We start from the raw sequence: 25,407 nt of genomic DNA on the forward strand, positions 1-25,407 counted from the left end.
ACCACAAGCCTAGCTTCCTAAATGGTCCACCACTTGAGACCTTGACTTTCCTATAGCTAGTTTTCTACTCAGTAGCTGCACTGAACTTTGTTTAAAAATAAATAAATAAATAAATCAAATCATGTCACAACTCTGTCCCCAGGTTTGGACTACACAGGTCCACTTAACACATGACTTTTTCTTTTCTTTTTCTTTTTCAATAAACACAGTATTGTAATGTTTTCTTCATAAGTTTCTTTTCTCTAGCTTACTTTATTGTAAGAATGCAATATATGATACATATAAGAAACAAAATATATGCTAACTGACTATATTATGGTAGGCCTTCCAATCAACAACAGGTTACTAAATTTTGGGGAGTCAAAATGTTTTATGAAAATTTTTCAGTATGTGGGGTGTGGAGGTGTTGGCACCTCTAACTCCATGTTGTATCTCAACTGTACACTCAAAATAAAACTCATAGGGGCGCCTGGGTGGCTCAGTGGATTAAGCCGCTGCCTTCGGCTCGGGTCATGATCTCGGGGTCCTGGGATCGGGCCCCGCATCGGGCTCTCTGCTCAGCGGGAGCCTGCTTCCTCCTCTCTCTCTGCCTGCCTCTCTGCCTACTTGTGATCTCTCTCTCTGTCAAATAAATAAAATCTTTAAAAATAAAAAAATAAAAAAATAAACTCATAGGCAATAAGGTCAAACATGCTCTGGCCCCTGCGTATCGCTTTACCCTCAATTCCTATCATTCTCAACTTCATTCTCTCTGCTCCTGTCAGACCAGTTTTCTTGCCTTTCTTCCAACATACCAAACTGGTTCTCAATGAGCTAGATCCTAATTCATGCTGTTTGCCATTTACTATTCCCTCTGCCTGGAGTAACTTTTTTTTTAATAGAGGTTTCAATTTTTATTCTTTTTTTAAATTTTTTATAAACATATAATGTATTATTAGCCCCAGGGGTACAGGTCTGTGAATCATCTCCAGGTTTACACACTTCACAGCACTCACCATAGCACATACCCTCTCCAATGTCCATAACCGCGGCCCCCCCCTCCCCGCAATCCTCAGTTTGTTTTGTGACATTAAGAGTCTCGTGGTTTGTCTCCCTCCCAATCCCATCTTGTTTCATTTATTCCTTTCCTACTCCCCTAACCACCCCTTGAGTAACTTTTTGTAAGACTTTCTTCTTCCCTCAAAAGAGCCTTCCCTGACTAATTTAAATAGTCCCCACCCCACCATACTCTCTCCCCACTCTAGGTTATATTTTTTCAAAGCATTTATCACTTCTTCACACTACAATCTGTTCATTTTCTATCTCACTAAAATATAAACCGCATAATGGTTTATTCTTCCTTGTATTCCCAGGGCCTAGAACTGGGTGTGACATAAATTGACTAGGCAAGAAAGTATTGTTGAACAGATACATTACTAAAGCTTAATAAGCATGATCCTTTACCAAATATTTCTCAACACTACCAACCCAAACTGTTAGTTAAAATAAAATTCAAATAATTTAAAAATTCCAGGCATCTACATTTTTACAGACTCAAAAAGGAAATATTTATTTGACTTTATCTCTGCTCTTATCATCTAATAATAAATAGGGGTAGCACTAATTATTTATGTTAACTAACACAAAAAGAACTTTTTAATGATACTGCTAGAAAGAAGTGCTTTCTCCAGAGGTGCCTGGGGAGCTCAGTCGGTTGAGTAGCCAACTCTCAATTTCGGCTCAGGTCATGATCTCAGGGTCCTGGGACTGAGCCCTGTGTCCTGTTGGGCTCTGTGCTCAGTAAGGAATCTGCTTGAGGATTCTCTCTTCCCCACTTCTGCTTTCCTGCCTGCATGCCTACTCATTCTCTAATAAATCTTTTTTAAAAAGTGTTTCTGCCATGCACACCTACAAAAAAAAAAAAAAAATAGATTCAATTCTGAAGAGAAAACAAAAGCATACCAGCTATATTTGAAATACTAGTTTAAGACACAAAATTCCTAGATGATCCCATGTTAGCACCAGTTACTAAATTTACTATGAAAAGCAGAGGTCAATGAACTAATGTTCACATTCTTTTACATGTTGAAAACAGGATTTCTACCATTTATGTTGGACTGAATTAAATAATCAAGGGTCTATTACTCTCAGAATCAATTTCTAGGGGCGCCTGGGTGGCTCAGTGGGTTAAAGCCTCTGCCTACAGCTCAGGTCATGATCCCAGGGTCTTGGGATAGAGCCCGGAATTAGGCTCTCTGCTCAGCGGGGAGCCTGCTTCCCTTCCTCTCTCTCTGCCTACCTCTCTGCCTACTTGTGATCTCTGTCTGTCAAATAAATAAATAAAACCTTTAAAAAAATTTTAAAAAGAAACAATTTCTACCCATTTCATTAAGTTTATCCTATGAAGGTGCTGATTTCAAAGAAGTATGTTGCCCTGCCTCTCTCAAGTTTTTTCAAGGTTCCCTGATGTCCCTTTGTCCTTCTCTTTACTATCAAACTACATATATCTACCCAAGGTTTTACTAGGCATCCAGTTTCACCTCTTAAAGGCACCTCTTACTGAATACAAATATAAGATTTATCTTATTGGGCATTCCAGGGCATTTTATAGAAATAAAGAATGAAGGGGGGGGGGGGAGAACTGCTTTATACCAAGTCTTTGACCCATGCAGCTTCCAGATCAGCAAGAAGTGCTACTATCTTACCTTTCTTCCAAGTACGAAATCTAAGAATCATCTGGAACCCACTCACTCTTCTTGCCTTACATCGAGCTGTAATGAAATCTCTTTTCTTATGCATTTCTCAAATTAATCCTTTCTATTATTCTTCACATGGCTGAGCCTGACACTGCACCTACTGTATGTTACTGCTCTAATTTTTTGAAACTTCCAGCTCAAAGTCCCTCTTCTTATCATTTCTAAATGGCACTAATAATTCTCTAACATTTTCTATAACCCTTTATTATTAGGTCTGAACTCTTCATTTTTTTTTTTTTAAAGATTTTATTTATTTATGTGACAGAGAGATCACAAGTAGGCAGAGAGAGAGAGAGAGAGGAGGAAGCAGGCTCCCTACCGAGCAGAGAGCCCGATGCGGGGCTCGATCCCAGGACCCTGAGATCATGACCTGAGCTGAAGGCAGAGGCTTAATCCACTGAGCCACCCAGGCGCCCCTGAACTCTTCATTTTTTAAAGATTTTTTTTTTTTCTTTTTTTGACAGACAGAGATCACAAGTAGGCAGAGATGCAAGCAGAGAAAGGAGGAAGCTGGCTCCCTGCTGAGCAGAGAGCGGGATGCAGGGCTCAACCCCAGGACCCTGGGACCATGACCTGAGCCAAAGGCATAGACTTAACCCATTGAGCCACCCAGTCGCCCCTAAACTCTTCATTTTTACTTCAACCCTCTTGCTCCAAAACTTCAGTAATAAGTTCCCTCTCTAATAACATCTCGCTCTTGGGTTTTAAACTGCTTCTCACATCTCATCTCCCTCCCACAATACATATTATGTGATGTTTGGAACTTAATTTTTTTTTTTTTTTACATCTTTTAACCTATCTTCTTTCAAAATTCATCACAAATTTTAGGAGAAATTCATTTGTCCATCTTCAATCTACCAGGGTAGTAATATTATGGAAACAAAGAATGGAACTGGAATTCAAAGTAACTGCAAAGATACAAACTATGGCTTGGAGAGGCAGGAATTGATGATGACTTCAGGCAGGAGGGAAGGAAATGGGCAGGGGACAGGATTTACAGAGGAAAAGGTCTGGAAAAAGGCCTGTCCCAACAACAGGAGGGAATGGAATCAGTTCAACTTAGAAGACTCATCCTTGGGGCGCCTGGGTGGCTCAGCGGGTTAAAGCCTCTGCCTTCAGCTCAGGTCATGATCCCAGGGTCCTGGGATCGAGCCCCGCATCGGGCTCTCTGCTTAGCGGGGAGCCTGCTTCCTCCTCTCTCTCTCTCTGCCTGCCTCTCTCTGCCTACTTGTGATCTCTATCTGTCAAATAAATAAATCTTTAAAAAAAAAAAAAAAAAGAAGACTCATCCTTAAAACAACATATAAATAAATGACATCTTATATAAAGAGGAAGAAAGGAAAAATGGGGGGAGTTATAGACATTTTTGAGAGAAAAGGGGGAGAAATAGACACGTTAGATGGTCTTCTCAATAAAAGAGGGCAGGTAATCCTGCAGAGGATGAAAGGGTAAAATTAAGTTAGAAGATCTTCTTTTGGGGGGGGAAGATTTTATTTATTTATTTGACAGAGAGAGAGAGAGAGACAGCGAAAGAAGGAACACAAGCGAGGGAGTGGGAGAGGGAGAAGCAGGCTTCCCGCTGAGCAGGGAGCCTGATGTGCTGCTTAATCTCAGGACCCTGGGATCACAACCTGAGCTGAAGGCAGACACTTTACAACTGAGCCACCTAGGCACCCCTAGAAAAATCTTATTAACAATCAAATGGGGCACCTGGGTGGCTCAGCTGGTTAAGTATCTGCTTCTGGCTCAGGTCATAATCCCAGAACCCTGGTGTGGGGCACCAAGTCAGGTTCCTTGCTCGGCGGGGAGCCTGCTTCTTCCTCTCCCTCTGCCATTCCCCCTGCTTATGCTAGCTTGTTTGCTCTCTCTCCCTCTGTCAAATAAATATATAAAATCTTAAAAAAAAAATCAAATAGAATGAGTAAGAAGTATGTGTGCAGGTAAGTATGATCACCAAGAAGGTCTGATGAAAAATAATTCACCAGTACACAGTCTATTGTAAAATCATTATATTTACCTAAAAACATCTTAAATTTTATTTTTAAGGAGCTACTGGACAGCAGACACCAGCATGTGTTCTCCTTACTTCTTCCTGCAATATATACTACATTACAGGTATGAAAAACAAGAGATGGTGATAATGTCTTTGCAAAATTTTTATAGGCCATCATGAGTAAACACATTCAACTTAACATACACACTGATGTTATTTTTTTAAAAGATTTTACTTATCCATTTTTGTAGGAGAGAGAGAGAGTGAGCGTGCTTGATCAGCGAGAGGGGCAGAGGGAGAAGCAGACTCCCCACGGAGCTGGGAGCCTGACTGCAGGACTTGATCTCAGAACTCAGGAATCCTGAACTGAGCCGAAAGCAGAAGCTAACAGACTGAACCACCCAGGAGTCCCGTAACACTGATTTTAAAAACTGATGCCAGACGTGCCTGGGTGGCTCAGTCGGGTAAGCATCTGCCTTCAGCTCAGGTCATGATCCTGGAGTCCCAGGACGGAGCCCAGCATGGGGCTCCCTGCTCAGTGGGGAGTCTGCTTATCCTTCTCCTGTGCCCCACATCCCAGCTCTTGTTCTCTCCTCTCTCTCAAATAAATCTTTAATAAATAAAATACATAGAAATTAACACGAAAAGATGGCTGATACTCAGAAACATTGTCACCCAGTATCTTCTCTTTTTGCCTCTTCCACTTTGATTAAAAGAAAACTTAAAGCCAGTCCAAGGAACTACATTATGCTTTTACCCTCCCTGCCTTCAGGCACAATGAACTTACTTATCTGTAAAACAAGGGTCAATAGGAGATGCTTAGAACAGTACCTGCTGTTGTAAATATTCAATAAATGTTACCCAGCTATGAATAATAATAATAATAATAATAATAGCTGTTTTCACTGGAATACCACTCAGTAATGTTAAGTCCCCAAAAGTTTAACTTAATAAAACCTCTTTATAGATTTTGAGGTTGGTTCAAATTCCCAGCAGAAATGATATAACTACTTATCAGCTAGTTCACAATAATAAACCCTAGATGAAGTCTGGATTCACACGCTAAAAGAGCAATTTAGACCGTAAATGCCACAGCAAATTATGTCAAACCATTAATCATTTTCTCTACCCCACCATGAGGAACAAAAACAGTCTCTTCCTTAAATATATTTTCAGCCCTTAGCTACTCCTAACTACTTCTACCTCCTCTCCCACATTCTCACCCATCTGTACTCCTTACAGCTTTTCCTTGAATGTTCCTCAAAGGTTTCTGTACCACTATCATGAGTACTCGTGGTTATTCCCTCTTTCCTTTTAAATACTCCTTTGTTTCTGTGAAGAAATCCTGAAATTTCTAAAAGCACACATTATAACTAGGACATAGCCCTCTTTCTGGAGGTCTGCATAGCCCAAATATGGCACTATTTTTAGATAACACTTTAGCCAGTGCTAGACCAAGGCACTCTTCTTGGTCTCTCCACAGCCCACCCATGCACCCCACCCTTTACCAGATACATGGCAACATATGACGCAAACAGGCCTAAACAGCCTTCCTCCCACAGCAGGCTGAAAGTCTGATCAGCACATATATTTGATTTTTCTAACATCACTTAAAAAGATTTTCTTAGTCAATAATACCACACAGTAATAAATTCAATGAAGAATAGATTTTAGTCCTAACTCTACCATAACTAGCTGTGTGATCTTGAGCAAGTCACCTAACTTTACAATGCCTATCTCCTTATATATAAAACATGAAGGGTTTTGGCCTAGATGTGCCCTATGGTTTCTCTCTAACATTCTATGACTACAATTATTATAATGCTAAAAACAGATGAAATCTCTACTTCTGACACACAGAGGCTTCAAAGCAAACCACAGATCCACATCTTCATATTAACCCAACTATTCAAAATAGCTGCCATTATACAGTGATCAGCATGCTCTCCAATCATGCAATCCTGATCAAGAGGGCACAAAGAATACAAAGAATTAAAGAGTGCAGCAATGTAATTCTTTGTATTCTTTGTGCCCTCTTGATCAGGATTGTAAGGAAGAGCTGCCTGGCTGCCAACCTTCTATATTCCTACTTGAAGGCATTCTATAATTCATAGTCTTAAACTAACAGAATATTCAAGTTATACTGCTAGTCCTAAGAAAAAATGCGAGTATCTCTAACAAAAGATCACAGCAACACAGTCCATGCTATTTCCAATAATAAGCTTATCTATCGCTCCCACTGATTTCTTCTTATCTACAGGCCTAAGTAACTAAGGGAGTAAAAATTCAGATTAAAGTTAAAAAATGACAATTCATTCAAAATGCCCTTCAAAGTACCATACTTAATACAAAAACCAGTTGCTCCCTAATTCAGTAAAAGAAAAGGCTAGCAGAATTACAAATGGGAAAAACATTATGGAGCAAATTAATTTTTTTTTTAACCAAATATATCTCTTGTATGTGCCTGGAACTGCTGGACACAAATACAAATAAGTTAAGGAATGTGTGGTCTCATGGTGAAGTTAGATCTATCTGTGAAATCAGCAAGTTTCCACAGCCTAAAATATCAAAATATTCGTTGTACCTACGCCACTGTCCCTCTAAGCGCACCAAGCCTCTACTTATGAACATCCTTGAAACCTTATTCAACTCAAACTTCCAACTCCTTGCCAAAACCATCTCCATTCCCTCTTAAGGGAGATAGTACTCCTGATGGCTGACACAGACTTCCCTTTCTGCAGAAGTCCTAGAGATTAACTTCCAAAACTAAGTCCTAAACTGTCCTTCCCAGCCTCTTTATCTCTAGCCAGCTCTGACTACTCTAAAAAAAAATCATTTGACTATCTTTTCAGATCCTAATCTTGCATTTCATAAACTAATTGGTTTTCTTGATTTTTACTAAAATGATAATTAAACTCTTTCTAGTATGAACTGAAAACCCTTCCACATCTGTGTACTTCTTTCTCAAGGGCACCCTGACAAGGCTCAACCTGGCCCTTATTAGCTAGTGTCAAACACCACAACACTAGTACTTGGTCAAACTACTGTCATTACTTGGGTTTGTACCTGTTTATGACTCCATTAGTCCTAAACTCAAAAAAGCACACTCCTCGAAAGCACAAAACAATGCCTTCTTTTTGTTTCTATTACCCCCCCATATCTGGGACAGAGTAGGCACATAATAACTATGGGATGAAAGGCTTGAGTTTCCATGAGATTCCGTAGTTGCCTAATCACATTTTGTAAATGCCAGCTGCCATGAATGGAATTTTCAATGTGGGCAGTTAACAGAAACAGAAGATTTCCATTCCTCTGCTATCTTTATTCAGCGCCACACCCTTCCCGGCAAAGGTCTTCAACTCCCACCCCACAACTACACCTGACAATACAGTCGAACTCACTCACAAGCTTCTATTCTCCTTATTCCCCTCTAAACCTCTCAACCCCTGCCCCAGCTCCCTTGCACCCAACATCCAGTTCAGTGAAATAAACTGCTACAAATCTGTCCTGAACATCCTATATCCCAACACCTAAAAGAGTGCATGAAACATAGTACTCAAATACTTGTTCAGTGAATGCATAAATGAATGAATATATTAAAGGTAAAAGCAGTACATTGTGATTGGGACAGAGATAATAAGTCTCTACTGTGAAAAAGATTTTTTTCCTTTAGAGAGGGAGAGCGGAGGAGCAGGAAAGAGGAAGAGAGAATCTCAAGCAGGTTCCTAGCCCAGCATGGAATCCGATCTGGGACTGGATCTCACAGCCCTGATATTAGGACCTAAGCCAACATCAACAGCTTTACAGGCTGAGCCACCCAGGTGCCCCTGAAAAAGAGTTTTCTGGGAAGCAATCACATACCAACAGACAAAAAGACTTAAAGCACATATAAGAAGTTTTTGATAAAACTTAACTGATACAGGGGTGCCTGGGTGGCTCAGTTAGTTAAGCATTTTACTTCAGCTCAGGTCGTGATCTTGGTTCCTGGGATCAAGCTCTGTGTGGGCTCTGTGGTTAGCCAGGAGTCTGCTTCTCCCTCTGCCCCTCCCCCAGTAGTGCTCTTGCTCTTTCTTTCTCTCTCTCGCTCCCTAATAAACAAAATCTTAAAACAAAACACACCTTAACTGATATATTAAACATAACTTCAGAATATATGCCTGCCCATAACACCTGGAGAAATCTCTCCTTAGCTTCCTCAGTAGGCAATCCCCCACATAACTGAGTCACGTCTCTGTGACTAGATAGGGGTAAACACCTGACACAGAAACCACTCAGTCATAGGCTCACAGAGGGCCTACATCCTGTGTGTCCAAGCTTCAAAAGATGAGTAAAACCAATCAGATTATCTGAGGACTCTGCCCTAGAAGATACAGAAAAAGTCATCCCGAACTTCGAGATCACAATATGTGAAATCCTAGACTAAAGTAGCTCACTTCGCCACAAAGCTCTCCTCAAAATGTTATCACCTGAGGATATGAAAAAGGTAACTTGAGTGTCACTAAAAGATCATGTGTTCTCTTCGGGCAACTGGACAATTAGAAGGAGAGTGGGATTTCTTCTTCACTTTTGTGATATATAAAAAGAATGCTTAAGGGAGCAGTTATTTGTGAGCAAGAAGAGGAATTATCCTCTGGCTGCCTCAATGTTCTAATTTTGGCCTCTGGTGAGTAAGTTTCCTTTTATTTCTTTAAAAGCAGAGCACCAAATAGCCATTTTGGTGCTAACGCTAAATTATATGGTATGTACATTGTACATGACTGACACTACTTTTGCAAAGGTGTATTTCTTTCTAGTTCTGCCTCAAAATTTTCTTGTGATAGAAATGTAAAATACTCAGTTTTAAAACATACAAATAAATTTTTATATGTAATGGCGTGTCCTCCAAAGTTAATTGTAATGTTACATCCATTCACCAAAACCCATACATCCCTAAATTTTACACTTAAAAATGTTAGAATCATTTACCTGTGTCCCAAACAATGATGGCAGCATACAGCACTTTTCTACATATCTATTCAATCAAATGCAAACACCACATTTAAAAGATTCACAAATAACAAACCATTATAAACTGAGTTGCCAGATCAAAGGACTCTTACAATTTTAATTTCCCTTACCATATAAATGTTCATCAATGCCTTAAGTCAAGACCCCAAAGTTTGGGATTCATACATGTATTTACTTTTACTAATCTTTTATTACAGCATAAATTAGCAGTGGAATGAGGGAGGAGAATGCAAAGTCCCTAAATGACTTCCCCCAAATTACATCTATATTTATTTCTACCTATAAAATAAAATAATGGCTTTAAAGACTAAAATCAACACTCTCCAAATCCCCTGCACACCTTTCCAGCGTTATCTCCCACACTCCTCCTATACTAACCCTTTATCCCAGGCAAATCTAACTATTTGCTCTAACTTTGTATCTAACTTTGCATCTAACTTTGTACATATTACTCCCTCTGTCTGGATGCACTTCCCCTCTGGTCTTTGTCTTAAGAGTTCCTATTTGTCCCTTAAGGTCCATGTCAGATATCACCTCCTCTGGGAGGACTTCCCTAACATGTTTCTTCATCCTCCTCCCCAAATCAGCTACTCCTTCTGTAACTACATTCCACACGTATTAACCACTGTTTACTTCTGTATCTCCACAACTTTAACTGCTTAAGAGTTGCTTTTTTTTTTTTTTAAGATTTTATTTATTTATTTATTTGACAGAGAGAGAGAGACACAGCGAGAGAGGGAGCACAAGCAGACAGACAGGAGAAGCAGGCTTCCCGCCCAGGTAAGCCCAATGCAGGACTCGATCCCAGCACCCTGGGATCATGACCTGAGACAAAGGCAGTTGCCTAACGACTGAGCCAGCCAGGCGCCCCTATCTGCTTAAGAGTTTTGTCTATTTCTCATTTATCTCCAGGCTAAGAAAGTACCTGTGCACATAAAAGATGATCAGAGATACCAAATCATAAATAAGTTAATAAATGAGCCTCCCTGGGGATACTGCCAACACTAAAAACCAAAAAGCTCAATAAAAAGGAGTCTTGACTAAATGCAATGCAGCATCCTACACTGGGTCCTGAAGCAGAAAAAGAACATTAGTGGAAAAACTGCTGAAATCCAATAAAGTATGTAGTTTAGTTAACATTAATGTACCAATATTGTGCAATGTTGACAAATGTACCATAGCTATGTAAGATGTCAACATTAAGGGAAACCAGGTGAAGAGTATATAGGTACTCTATGTACTTACATCTCTGCAACTTTCCTATAAATGTGAAATTATTCCATAATAAAAAGTTAATTTAAAAAACTTGTAAGGGTGCCTAGCTGGCTCAGTTGGTTAAGAGTCTGCCTTCGGCTCAGGTCATTATCTCAGGGGCCTGGGATCAAGCCCTATGCGGAGCAGGGAGCCTGGTTCTCCCTCTCCCTCTGCTGCTCCTCCTGCTTGTGCTCTCTGTCAAATAAATAAATAAAATCTTTAAAAACAAAACACACACACACACAAACTTGTAAGTAGTCTAGAAAAACTCAAAAACCTATAAATATTGATGAAGATGTGAATGTGGATTTTAGTTATTACCATAGTAACAAAAATGAAAGGGTAAGAACTATATTTCTTATAAGATAAAAAATAAGATATATTTATAATATGTAAGATACATAAAATAAAAATAAATATTATATATTTATATAGATATAACATATGTAATACAATAAAGATATGATATAAAAATAATATATTTACATAAGACAAAAAATAAAAACCACCAAAAAAAAAACAAAAAACCCAAAACAAACAAAAAAAAAGGCAGAGAAGAGGGGGCAGCTGGGTGGCTCAGTCGGTTAACCGTCTGCTGGCTCAGGTCAAGGTCCTGGGATACAGCCCTGAGTGGTGGACTTCCCTGTTCATCTGGGGAGTCTGCTTTTCCATCTGGCCCCCCTACCCTGTGCTCTCTCGCACACGCTCTCCCACAAATAAATAAAATCTTAAAAAAAAAAAAAAGGAAGCAGAGGAAGGAAGGAAGGAAATTAGTTGTTGTTTTTGTTTTTTTTTAAAGATTTTATTTATTTATTTATTTGACAGAGAGAGAGATCACAAGTAGGCAGAGAGGCAGGCAGAGAGAGAGGAGGAAGCAGGCTCCCTGCGGAGCAGAGAGCCCAACGCGGGGCTCGATCCCAGGACCCTGAGATCATGACCTGAGCCGAAGGCAGCGGCTTAATCCACTGAGCCACCCAGGTGCCCCAGGAAATTAGTTTTTAACCACCTGAAATGAACCAAAATATGTGAGGATTTATTAGTGCTGAGAAATGGTGAAAGAGATTTATATCATTAAACTGAAGTCATTCAATATTTATTTTCAAAAATACTTAACATTGAAATAACTGCCATGGAAAGTTTAAGACTGCAATATCCTAATACATACATCAGAACTACTTTATCTATGTAAATCATGGTAGTGATTATATCATTACATCAAACAGAACCCTGTTCTGAAGTTATCAGTTCTGATGTTCTAACTTCAGGAAACAGAGGGGAAAATGTTCCATCAAAAGCATGTCACTCTAAAACAATCCTATAATTTACATCTGTAAAATATAATTTCCAAGGTCCTAGGAAAAATCCATTTCCATACAACAGTCTCCATTTAATAAAAAAGTATAAAAACTAGGGCTATCAATACATGACTAAAACAGAAATCCAAATTCAGTGTATGATTTCCATAATAAGCTCTTAAAGTTCAAGTGATTACTATTTTGATTTTAAAATTCAACTACTACAGGAAATTACAAGATGACCAGAAGCAAGCTACCTTTCTAATTAGCTTTAAAGAAGTCTGATTTATATGGTCCCCATGTCACCAGAGTAGTAACTATTAACAGCAGACCACATAAATAAAAGCAGGAGAGGGGCACCTGGGTGGCTCAGTTGGCCAAGGGTCTGCCTTTGGCTAGGGTCATGATCCTGGGATTGAGCCCTGCCTCTGACTAACTCCCTGTTCGGGGGGGAGTCTGCTTCTCCTTCTCCCTTTGCCCACTACCAAATAAATAAATAAAGTCTTTAAAAAAAAAGGGCAGGAGATACAAGCACAATTTCAGTACAAGAGGGTAGGGACACCTTGGTGGCTCAGTTGGTTAAGCCTCTGCCTATGGCTCAGTCATGATCCTGGGATAGAGACCCACATAGAGCTCCTTGCTCAGCAGGGAGCCTGCTTCTCCGCCTGCCACTCCCTCTGCTTGTTCTCTCTCACACACAAATAAAGGAACAAAATCTTTATAAATAAATAAGTGTATGTTTTAATCATGGTGAGACATCCCTAACTATACAGCAGTAGATTTACATGAGCAACTAGAAAAAATTTAGAATACTATCTATTTCAAAGTTAAGCAACAAAATTTTTCTAGATATAAAACACTGATTCCAAAAACTCAAAGTCTTTTTGTATGAATATTAAAAACATTTACCCATTTGTGAATTACACTTGGTAACAAAAAGAAGTCCATAACAGCAAAATAGTAATGGAACAATGAACACACTAATACCTCCACTAGCCCTTAACAAATCTCTTAAAACTTTTTTTTTTAAGATTTTATTTATTTATCAGAGAGAGAGACAGCACAAGCAGGGGGAACGGCAGGCAGAGCAGGCAGAGGGAGAAGCAGGCTCCCTGCCGAGTGAGGAGCCCAATGCAGAACTTGATCCCAGAACCCTAAGATCATGACCTGAGCTGAAGGCAGCAGCTTAACTGACTGAGCCACCCACGCATCCCAAAAATCTCTTAAACTTTTAAGTATCTTCCAAGTCCAACTTGAAAATCAAAGGAAATCCACTAAAGACTATACCCTCCTGAAATTTGTTTCTAAGATTACCAGGCCATTATTCAGGTACAAGTCAAACAAATTTGGTCTTTCTGGTTCCTCTTTCTTTGGTGTGTATCTGATATATTCATTTCTGTTACAACTTACTAATATCAAGACATGAAAAATAGGTTACTTTATTTACATAGAGAACTGTATCAAAACTGGGGCAATTAAACAGTGCTCCAAAGACAATGTTATTCAGCTCAAGCAGCTTCAATTACATGTATGATACAGATGACTGCTAAGCAGGTAACAGATAGCCTGGAGAGATAAAGGCTTAAAGGTAACTCTAACTTTCTAAACACTGGAAAAGAATTTTACCAAAATGAAGACAGTCAAAACTGGAGGGAAAATCAAACACTACAACAGTTTCTTCTCTTTATATTCTCTTAAACATTTACATTATGTGCACTTTATAAATTTGTGTCTTTCAGGTTTTCCTAAAAACGTTATTACATTAAACTAATTTCAGTCAAATTCAAGAATAAGAGAAATAACACCTTATTACTTAAGGTTTAAGTGAATTAGAGGATCCCAATTCTTTGAATGCAACTTAATTTCTGACATACCACCACCAAAAATATCATAGAGAACAAAGCATTAATCTCATTTTGCATAATAATGTTTTCTCAAGATCTGCTAAGGGGAATTATCAAGAAATAAAATCTGAAGCTAGCACAGTAAACTATTCAATAACTTAAAAAACTATAGTACTACTAATTCTTTTCAATATCAAAAGAATATTTATTAAAATTCCTTGAAAACCTTTGAAAAGATTTGAAAAAAATCATTTGTCTGAAACACACTTGAAAAAAGTAGCTAAAATGAAAAGCTTTCAGACATTATCATAATAACAGAAGTTACCTATACTGAATACTTACTGCTAAGCATTTTACATATGTTATCCTATTGCATATTATAAAATACACATCATCATCACCCCCACCTTATATATGTGAAAATAAGATTCACTGGCTAAGTTATAAGGGGGTCTCACACCTAGTAAATGAAGGTGAGAACTGAATTCATTTCTATGTGACTCTGAAAGCAGTACTCTTATCCATTCATTATACCAGTGCTTCCCAACTTTTGTCACATGATGGCACACACTGAAAATGATAATATTTCTAAGGCTTACTATAAAGTAAGCCGGAGGGGCTTGGAAAAAATAATATGTATTTTCTTCATATCATAAAATTATGACATGAAAAAATACAAAGTATTACAGATGACATTAAATACTAATTGGCATAAACCTTCCTAATATTTGCAACTGACATGTTTCCAAAGTTTAAAGAAGAAATCATAATAAAAAATGTTCAAATATCATTTCAACTGTTGCAAAATTTCAGAAAGTTATGAAAATGATATAAAATTTCAAAACTATAGGGCACCTGGGTAGCTCAGTCGATTAAGTGTCTGCCTTCAGCTCAGGTCATGATCCCAGGGTCCTCAGGTTGAGCCCTGCATCCCCTGGGGAGCCTGCTTCTCCCTCTCCTTTTGCAGCGCCCCCCCCACCCCCCCGCTTGTGTGCTCTCAAGCTGTCAAATAAATAAATAAAAACCTTAAAAATTTTTAAATAAAAAAGTGTAATTTCAAAACTAAAAAAACTTACAAACAGCACACTTGTATACCATCCTATGTACTGCACTCCAGTTGGGAAGCGTTGCATAATATAATTTTGTCTTCCCACATAATATTGTGATTAAACATTAATTTGACATTATCAAAATCTTCCCAAGAACACACCTAAAGGAAATTCAAATCAAAGGTAATCAAAAAACTGTAACACTTAAGTATTCCTTAACTAATTCAGCCCACCCTGGCTTCTTAATTTGAATTTCTTTTTTTTTGTTTGTTTGTTGTTGTTGTTTTTTATTTTATTTATTTGACAGACAGAGATCACAAGTAGGCAGAGAGGCAGGCAGAGAGAGAGAGAGAGAAGGAAGCAGGCTCCCTGCTGAGCAGAGAGCCCGATGCGGGACTCATCCCAGGACCCTGGGATCATGACCTGAGCCGAAGGCAGAGGCTTTAACCCCCTGAGCCACCCAGGCGCCCTTAATTTGAATTTCTATAGTACCTATAATCTGTAACATTATTTTTGATTTAATAATAACAATAACAGCAAGGTGCCTGGGTGGCTCAGAGGGTTAAGCCTCTGCCTTCAGCTCAGGTCATGGTCTTGGGGTCCTGGGACTGAGCCCCGCATAGCATTGGGCTCTCTGCTCAGCGGGGAGCCTACTGACCCCTCTCTCTCTGCCTGCCTCTCTGCCGACTTGTGATCTCTCTCTGTCAAATAAATAAATAAAATCTTTAAAAATAAATAAATAAATAATAACAATGATAACTAATATTCACTGAGCTAATCCTATGTACCAGGCTGATTCCACTTTACATTATTATCATATTAATCCTCTTAGCATTCCTATAGTGCCTCTATTTTCTCTATTTTAAAGATGAGAAAATAGAGCAGAGCAAAACTTACTAAGTAACTTTCCCAAGGTTACAGCTGGTAAATGGAATTGGAATTTAAAATAGTCTGACTTCATAGCTCATGTTGTTACCACTATACTACACTATAGCCCTCAAAAAACAAAAAACAAAACCAGTAATATCTAATGAACACCTGTTATGTGGCAGGAAAAACACAGGTAACTGAATATATCTCAACTTAGACTAAGTTTGACAGTTTCAAAGTGAAGAAGTAAAAATGACTTGCATGTGCATCAAAGGAGGTATTCTACAGCAAAAAAAAAAAAGTTATCCGTATACTTGATGAGTGTATTCTGCTTAAAGAAAATAAGGGATGACTTTAACTTCTGTGCATTATGATATGGTTCAAGCAAAAGCATCTGTGTCTGCAACTATTTATATTTGTTGACTTAACTTGCTCAAGAATATTAAAAAATCTTACTTAAAGCAATGAAATTGGTAAAAATTAAAAGCAAATGTTTTAGTATTTGATTTTTACTTACTGCTTTTGCAGTTCGCTAAGTCATCATGTGTTTTATTTTGTTTTTAATTAAATGCACTATTTATAAAATCCCAAATAAAGATTTTTCCAGACATTTGCTTGCCTAAATTCTGCCTGCCAAATCCTGCCATTTGGAAGAAAGCCTCACAGTTTATAACTGTGTTACAATAGGCTAATGTCCTGAGGGGATCTCTGATGGGCTAATGTAAAACAAGGCAAGATGAAAATACACCTTTAATTTCATAACCAATCAATCAATACAGACAACATTAATGCCTTGAGTATTATGGCTTATGTTAAACATCTGAAAGAGCCCAAGGAGCAATCTCCAACATTAAGTGGTTTACACTAGTAAATATTTAAGAAGCATCTACTATGTGCCACAGACCATGTTCATCCACAAATGATACCTGTTAAACAGAGTGGCAGTCTAGAATTACAGTTTGAATCCATGTGTTATGAAAGGTCAGATATTCAAACCAAAAGCTCAAGCTCCAATGCATAACTTTCCCCCTATATCTAAAGAGCTATTCCTAGGGCTTCTTCAATCTACAAACCACTAAATATGTCAAAATGAAGATACTGGCTTGGGGACCCAGCACAATCTGGAGTACAAAATAACCCTTGGGTTATGGTGGTGCATTCTGTTCTCCAGAGCTTTACACCATGAAAATTTGGCAATTTGGCACTTCTCCTAAAGCAACTTCTTTTTCTCAAAAAATTTTAAAAGTTCTATTGGAAAAAAAAAAAAAGAGGTTCTATTGCTTAGAGAAACCATTACTCCTACTTATTCTTCTCTAACAGAACTGTAGAAAATACTCATAGTAAAGAAACTGTGACTAAACTATTTGGTATGCAGATGCCAGGGTACTTTATATGATTTACTGAGCCTCTAGAAACCAGTTTCAAAAATGTTTAAACTAATCGTGATGAGTAAAATGCATCTGACTGTACCTAAAAGCTGACCAAAACGAATGTCAGATGAAATAAATAGTAATTTTCTGAGGCCAATGTTTTTAGTTTGGAGAGACAGCTCTCCAGATTCTTTGACAGCTTTTTTAATGTATCCAATTTCATAATTTATTCTAAGGTAACTCCATTCCCACTGTCTGTCATACCTAGCAACTATTCAGGAACTCCCAATATGTAATCTATTGTCCACCACATCTTTTGCCACAAACCTCAGACCATCCAGTCCTTAAATTTCCTCAGCTCACACCACCTCCCCTTTTATAAAAACAAGGAAAGAAGTTATAAAACCTCAAGAGAGCAAAAATGATAGAAGGCAAAAAAGGATAGACAGCCTCTGCACCCAAGCTCTTTTCCTTTATACCTGAGACTTGTCAGTTTATCTCAACCACACACCTTCCTGTTCCTGGTTAATTCAAGGTTCCTCCACTTACAAACAGTTTAAAATGCCCACTTGCTAATAAATGACAGGGTCCTTAAGTGAACACTCTGTACCTGCCCCTCTATTTACATTAATCATTCAAGCATCCCAACTTCATCCTGTCAAGAGTATCACCATGTTCCAAACTCATAATCCACACACTCTAACCCCCTGCAAAACCTTCCCTAATATCGTCTCTTCCTTTACCACCTTTTCACGTATTCCTAATACAGTCTCACTGTCCTCCTGCCCCATACTCCCAAGCTCTCTTCACTAAAGGCCAAACCCAGCTCGGACTCACACCCTCCCTCCAGCCCAATTCCTACAATCCTAAGCCCCACCCCCTCATCACGCCCTCCCGGGCCTAAGCCACCAACCCAACACCCCGCCCCGTGGCCGTCACGCCCTCCAGATCCCTTCGGGGTCCTTTCAGCCCGCCGGGGCTGACTCCCCTCACCCCCCGCTCCCGCAAGGGCTCACAAGTGCATAGGCCCTCGGGTTCACCCCGCCAGCCCCGCCCTTAGCCCCTCACCGAGTAGCAGCAGCTTCACTTCTTTGGCCGCTTTCTCTCCGTCCTCCCGCAAGTTGCGGTCGATCATCTTGCTCCGCTCCACCGCCGCCTTGTCCTCGGCGCTCAACGTGCAGCCCATGGCGGCGGCGGGAGAGGGGACCGAGCCCGGGGTCACTCAACACCGCGCAATCTGCGGCTCGGCTCACTGAGACAGCGTCTACTGCTGGGCGGCGGCCCTCTCCGTCAGCTACTTGAGCGCTCGAAGGAACCGGATATCCGGCGTTTACGACACTTCCGGCAACGCCCCACGGCGGTTGCTGCTCAAAACTCTCTAGCTGGGGAAAAGGAGGAGTGACGGAAAGCGGAAGTACGGAGAGAGGACCGGTGAGTCCGAGCGGAGTAGCTGTGTCTCGTCCAGTGCCTGGTACGCGCGGCTCGAGTTTAGTGCCTCTTTTCCTTTTCGGCTGCCTTATTTGAGTTAATGTAGAAAAAGCAGGGACTGGCTTCCCCAGTTGGTGGCGCCTTCCTGAGGTCACACAGCAGGCTTTGGAAGAGGGGTGGGGATTCCCAGATAAGAGTCCACAGCGCGCATAGGAATTTATGCTGGGAATTTCTCACTGACCAGAAAAGCCCCCTTGATCTCTGGCTGTGGAGACCCGAAGCCCCTTCCCAAGTGTACAGCACTCTGCTGGGGTTGTCTCAACCCGATCTACAGGATGAAAACAAACAGCAGAGCCTAGGGCCGGCCACGCTTCACATCTTAAGATCTGTAAGGCCGACCATGCCTAGGACCCTTTCTCCCCTCCCCTTGTTTCTTGCTCTCAGGATGTATCCGGGTCCTTGTGCCGTTACCTACGAATTGCCTAGCGACTGTGTTGACAGAGGGCCACCTGAAATCGCTAAATATTCTATTACCTGAAAGGTAAGCGTGTAGTTCTCCACAAGATTTCCGTGATAACTTTCTCCAATATAAGCCACTTTAACGCGGATAAATGATTCCGCGTTAGGGGCTTCGGACTTCTACCAAGATTAGTTAACCACGGGCCCGCACCCCAAAACAAACCAGTGCGTCCTGTGAATCTCCCTACTGAAATTTCCTGTTGTGGTACCACCCGAAAAGGGAGGGTCTAGTAAATTTGTCTCTCAGCTCTAGCATCACCTGAAAATAAACCTCCATGAAAGTCCCAGATTCCTAGCCTTTTCATTCATAATCCTGGTACTACCCGTGACAGTGGCCCTGAATTACCTTTACTGCCAAATAGCTGCACAAATACTATCACCATACATTCCAAAGAGGAGAACTCTTGTCCCCCAAACCGTTCCCTGGGATTAAAAACTATTTCCCTAATAGATTCTAAACCTTAGCATATAAGGTCCAAACAGAAAGGTCTATATTATGACAACTCATTAATTAGGGATTCTTGAGAGCCACCGTAAACAACTTCATCCACTATTAACTTCATAATGCCAGTTCTTGAAAGTTTGAAAAGCCTCCTACTCATTCCCAAATGACTGTTAGAATAAAAAGGATGGCTTTGCCATAATCAATACTTGTGGGGGAATAGGGCAAGAGAAAAGGGTAGAACCAATATTTATTGAGTACCTATTTGCCAGGTATGGCTAGGTGCTTCCACATGGTCATCTCTTTTAATCCTCACAACAACCCTGTGAGGTAGGTAATGTTACCCCTGTTTTTACAGATGAAGAAATAGGCTCACAGAAATTAAGCAACTTTCCCCAGTTCACACAGTGAAAAGTAGATGTCTGCCTCCAAATTCACCCCTTTTCTACCATGCCACTGTAAGATGTTACCTGGGGAGACCTGACAACAGAAAGTTTTCATCTAGGCTTGGAAGTTACCCCAACACCACCCAGGTGCAGGAAAAGTAACTGACCGGTCAGATGTCTCAACCTGTTGATTCTTGAGCCCACTAGAGAGGTCAGATTTTGTCCAGGAACAGCTTTCAGAACCAAGAACTAAATAGCAAACTTTACCCAGTGGTCCTGGTGATTGGAAAACAACTGGAAGATGGTCGTGGCAGAAACTGTTGGGAGAATTGTCAATATAATAGAAATTTTTATTTCCTTCATGATCCACTCAGGGAAAAATAAATGGCAAATGAACCAGCCTGTGTCAAATTCTGGAATGAACACCAGTGAGTTCAGTGTCGGGAAATACAAGCCTGAATTAGAGATATCCTTGCACTTAAAATTTTCTTTTTTGATGTATGTGAAGGAAGGGTTGGAGGGCAAGGCAAAGGAGAAGACAAAATAAATTAACAAAATGGCTGCCAGACAATGTTTCCAGTCCTCCCCTCTCCTCACTCCCGCTCCCCACCCCTAACTCCCCCAAGCAAGCACCTTTCCTGTTTCCACTGGACTCACACTGCCACCTGCTGGCAATGCTTAAGGCCTACTAGCTGATCCCTGATGTTTGAAGAGAACCCCTTATCTACAAATGAGATGTCTCCCTTCTGAGTTTATCTTAAAAGGGAGGAGAGCGAGAAGAGTATGTTTTTCAATCACGAAAGATTCTCCTTGGTAGATATACTATCTAAGGGATTTCTTCAGTGTAATAGGTTCTAGACTAAAATAAGTCTGGTGGTAGGAAGACAGAAACCTGTAAATTCTCCTACATCTAAAGGGGGAAAGCTGTTTGCCCAGTTTCTTAATAAATTCTTTTCTGCAACTAGAATTTCATTACAACCATCACACATTCCACAATCCACAGGAAGCTTCCATGTAGGTATCTTGCTGCAGTGGACTGAGCTCCAAGGTATTCTCCAATATATTTCTCAAACATTCTTTAATGCTTTACTGGATATAAGTGCTCTGTAAAAATACAAGGTACCTGATAAAATTAGACTATGAACTCCTCAAAGGCTGTGACTCTGTGGGTCCCAGAGAATACTAGGTATTCAACTATTATGCACTGAATTAAACTGAAATAGTAAATGTTGATATCAGTATAACTTTTTATAATAAAAAGTATTTATTGGCCATTCAAAGGGGAAACTATCCCACTCCCACCAGCCCATCTTCCCTTTAATGTTCAGTGAGCCAGGAATTTGTTCAAATACAGATCAAAGCACCCTCTTGTCCTGCCTCAACCCTTGAATGTTACTTGATTCAACTGAGGGAAGTGGATGGACAGGTAGTCCCAGATGGGTGTCCCGTCCAGTTTGCAACTATTCCCCCTCCCTTGCAAATACCACCACTGATACCAACCAACAAGTTCCTACAGTCTCAAATCAGTGGACATCTGAACCCAACTCTCGTGCCCTCTCTCCAACCCAGGGCTGCAGATAGGAGAGAGACTTAAGTCTTTGTCACTGAAGCTAATTTTGAGAGCGATGAATGGGAGTAGGAGGCATTTAATGGACCATGGGAACCCCACCCTTCCCATTCCCAACCTTAGTCTCTTGTACCCGATAGTCCAGGGGCTGGAGGTGGGTCACTGCCACGAGGAGAGAGATCAGGGAGGCCAATCCTAGGAAGAAAAAAAGATTTACAGTATTATTGGTCAAGATGATTTTCTGGCTTCTCTGTATGCATCCACCTTAGCAATTCAGATGCTAACCGCCACCTGCAGCCACCCAAACCCCAATCTTTCCACTTCTTCATTCTAAAAAATAAGGAGAAAGAGCCATCTTATTGTATCCTTGCCTTTGCTGAGATCAAGCTGGAAGCTTCATCTCCCATGTGCAGGAGAGAGACAGCAAAATAGAACAGAAGGGCTGTTCCCAGAGGGTGGGACAGAGCTGCAGTCAGCTTTTCTGCCTTCTCCTCTTTGTACCTTGTTTGCTATTTCCCCTTGCTTCTGGCCAAACTCAGGAAAGGAATATACCCAGCTGACCCTCTCGGTTTAAGGAAACCTCAGGTCTAAAACTAGAAAAAGATCCATTAACTCAAATGGAAACACTTGGCTGTACTTTGTTTAGTTCTTTTTAAATCCAGCAAGGAAAGGAGAGGACACAGGTCATTTTCTTACCGTGCTTGAATACAATTACTGCTCTGGACAATTACACTGAAAAATGAAATACCCTAAGGGATTCCCAGGATAACACCAAACCCGGGCTGCTGCTCTATATCCTCCAACTCCTACCCTTGGAGAGTTTCCCTGCTTCTGAGGCATGGAAAATTCACTGGTTGAAAGGTGTCATCTCACCTTCGTGACCCTTTATTCTCATTACCATCTCACCAGGTTCCCTCCCCCAGTAGTCAAGGATCATAGCCATGTCCAAAGCTTTTGCCACACGTTCATCCTGTTGGCATTGTTCCTGACCCAGAAAACACTAAGCAAAAGCTGTGTGTAGAGACCCCAGCCCCAGCCCCATATCCCTCCAAGTGGCTAGAAGCCCATCATGATTCCAGTCGAGGTGAGGGGTCGGGACGGAGGTAGCTGTCCGACATGATGATGTCGCTGGTGAGTTGTTGCTCCAGGAACTCAGAGGTCTCTTCAGCTATCTGGCCTGGAATTCGAAAGTCCACAGCAGGTGTCTCCTGTTTGGGGCTGGGGAGGGGTCGGGAAACCCAGGACTCAGTGGGACAGCCTGTACCCTGAAGGAACTGCAGGAAGTTCTCCTCGATGGAGCCCTCCCGGCTTGGTAGCCTCAGCTCCTCCTCTGGAGCCGGCTTGAAGAAGCAGACAAACTGCTTGCTGAGCTCCCCTCGGATCTGCCGGTTGAGACATCCATAAAAGAATGGGTTGGAAGTGAAGCAGAAGTAGCCTATCCAGGTCACGACATTCTCCACCTGCCCAGTCGAAATGGGCTGAGCACTCAGGGCAACGTAGAGGTGGAAAGAAAAGTAGGGCAACCAACAGAGCAGGAACTGTCCCCCCACAGCCAGGAGGACCACTGCAGCCTTCCCTCCCCCGAACGTCCGGTGCGGGGTGGTCTGGGGGGCCCCCGAGCTGGTGACCATAGTGGAGCGGCTGCTGAGAGACTCAGAGCGTTGCCGGGGTGTCTCCATCCACGTGGGCAGCGGTCCGTGCTGCATGGCCGCCACTCGGGCTACTCGGAACATGCTGCAGTAGACCACAAGGATGAGGAGCAGAGGCAACAGGAAGTAAAGGACAGCAAAGACCACCACGAAAAGCTGGCAGTAGGCACTGCGGCTCCATTGGAGTGAGCAGCCTAGGGGGACGCTGAGAGCTCCCTCCTCCCGGGAGGCCCTTCCCAACACTGGCACAGAAGCCATGGCCAAGGCTTTCACCCACACGCCCACCAACACAGAGGCCACCAGTCCCAGCGTCATGCGCACCTCGTAGCGCATGGGATGGACAACATAATAGTAGCGCTCCACGTTGATGGCCGACACCGAGAGAATGGCCAGGCTGACGAAGCATATGCTCAGGAACAAGTAGAGGCGGCAGGCAACCTCCCCGAAGAGGTCATGGTCAAAGAGGGCAGAACTGGAGAGCATGGCCAGGGGCATGAGGGTCAGGGCGGCCAGCAGGTCCACCAGGCAGAGGTGGAAGACGAAGACAAATTTTCGTAGGGCGGGTGTCTTGGCGATAACAGCCATCACAGCAGCATTGCCAGCCACAGCAATCAAGTCCAGCAAGAGCATGAAGAAGAGGGCCACAGATTCCGAGGCCACGTCCCGCAGCCCCACCTCTGGGACCCCACTGGCAGTAGAGGGACCTGGGGTTTGAGTGACCCTCCCCAGAGTGGAAGAGTTCCCTGATGACTGGGGGATGGGAGAGGACTCCATGGGGCCGAAAGAGGACACCCAGGGCACCTCCTGTCACAGGCCCATCCCCCATCCTAGTCTAGTGACCCTGGGATGGCCAGCCCAGGCCCAGGCTTAACAGGCTTGCCAATTTTGTGTGTGGGGATGGGGGGAGAGGGCGCCTCCTGCTGGAGCCTCCTGGACAGGCTCTAATCGCCAGCCTTCCAGGCTGGGCTGTGAATGTACTGGAACGGGGGGCTCAGAAGCTCATCTCCGCTTCCTGGCTCTGGTATGCCTTTGGTGACCTCAAAGAAGCAGGAAACATGAGAGATGCCAGAGCCTCACTCACTCAGCACTCCACCTTCTGACTGGTTGCTGGTTCCTTTTTCTTTTCCTTTCCTCTGTTCTCCATGCCCTTTTCCTCTCTCAGTGATTGTTATCCAGAGATTCTAAATCCTCTATCTCCCTCTCCCAGGGTCCCGCTGAGCTCCAGGATAGTGCCCCAGTTTTCAAGTTGCTTATGTAAATTTCCTGATTTCTTGTCTCTCAGAATGGCAGGAGCTGTTGGGGCATAGAAGGGACATGAGATCCGGTTTCCAGTCCCAGGTCTGGGAATTACTGTGACTCTTCAGGATTTCAGTTCCTCATGAAGTCATCTGTAAAAGGAAGGGAATAATGGCCACTTCATGACTCCACTTCATTGGTGGATCCTGTGAGACTTCATAACAATACCACCCTTAAGCGCTAACATTTATAATGGCGGTTTCCAAATGCCCAACCCTGTTCTAAACACTGTATGTAAATAAGCTCATTTGAATCCTCACACAATCTCTGAGGCAGGTATTACTCTCATCCCCATTTCGCAGTTGGTGAAACCAAGGCCCAGAGAGGTCAAGTAACTTCCAAAGGCGGCAAGGTCTGGGTACATACCCAAGCGCTCCAGCTCCAGGATCAGTACTCCAGCCCACCTGACCATGCCCTCCACAGCAGCTGGAATGCAGTAGGCATTCAGTAAACAGTTGTTGAATCTGAACCGTCTCTGAAAATCTCTGTCAGTGCTCTGGGGCTACCACTGGGAAGAGATGACCTGAAAGTGGGGAGGACTGTGCTTAGTCTCCTGTGACATCACCAGCCCCAAGACAAAGAGTTGCCATCTGGGGAAGGAAACTGGGATGTCAACCATCCAGTCTTCACTGCCCCCAAAAGCCGGAAGGGCATAGGTCACTTGAAAGCTGCCCTTCTTCACCCACTCATCAGCCTTGCAAGG

The 25,407-nt window shown here is 41.9% G+C and overlaps 2 protein-coding genes across 2 annotated transcripts in view; both read right to left on the reverse strand.

Annotated features, from left to right (window-relative positions):
- GNAI3 (G protein subunit alpha i3) overlaps window positions 1-18,727 on the reverse strand; it is a 38,022-nt gene extending 19,295 nt beyond the window's left edge. Inside the window, exon 1 of the mRNA XM_046007492.1 lies at window positions 18,486-18,727. Within this exon, the coding sequence (XP_045863448.1) occupies window positions 18,486-18,603 (118 nt within the window). The 5' untranslated portion in view covers window positions 18,604-18,727. The remainder of the gene's footprint in view (window positions 1-18,485) is intronic.
- Window positions 18,728-19,382: 655 nt separating this feature from the next.
- On the reverse strand, window positions 19,383-24,691 carry GPR61 (G protein-coupled receptor 61). Its single transcript, XM_046007481.1, has 2 exons — window positions 22,633-24,691; window positions 19,383-21,954 (listed from the first exon to the last, which is right to left on the reverse strand). The coding sequence occupies exon 1, from the start codon at window positions 24,180-24,182 to the stop codon at window positions 22,827-22,829; it is 1,356 nt and encodes a 451-aa protein (XP_045863437.1). The 5' UTR covers window positions 24,183-24,691; the 3' UTR covers window positions 19,383-21,954; window positions 22,633-22,826.
- Between the last annotated feature and the right edge of the window lie 716 nt (window positions 24,692-25,407).

The sequence above is a fragment of the Meles meles genome, chromosome 1, assembly GCF_922984935.1.
Source record: "Meles meles chromosome 1, mMelMel3.1 paternal haplotype, whole genome shotgun sequence".
Lineage (NCBI taxonomy): Eukaryota > Metazoa > Chordata > Mammalia > Carnivora > Mustelidae > Meles > Meles meles.

Bases quoted from the DNA above. Each gene is read 5' to 3' on its own strand.
- GPR61 (XM_046007481.1), bottom strand. From the start codon at position 24,182: ATGGAGTCCTCTCCCATCCCCCAGTCATCAGGGAACTCTTCCACTCTG.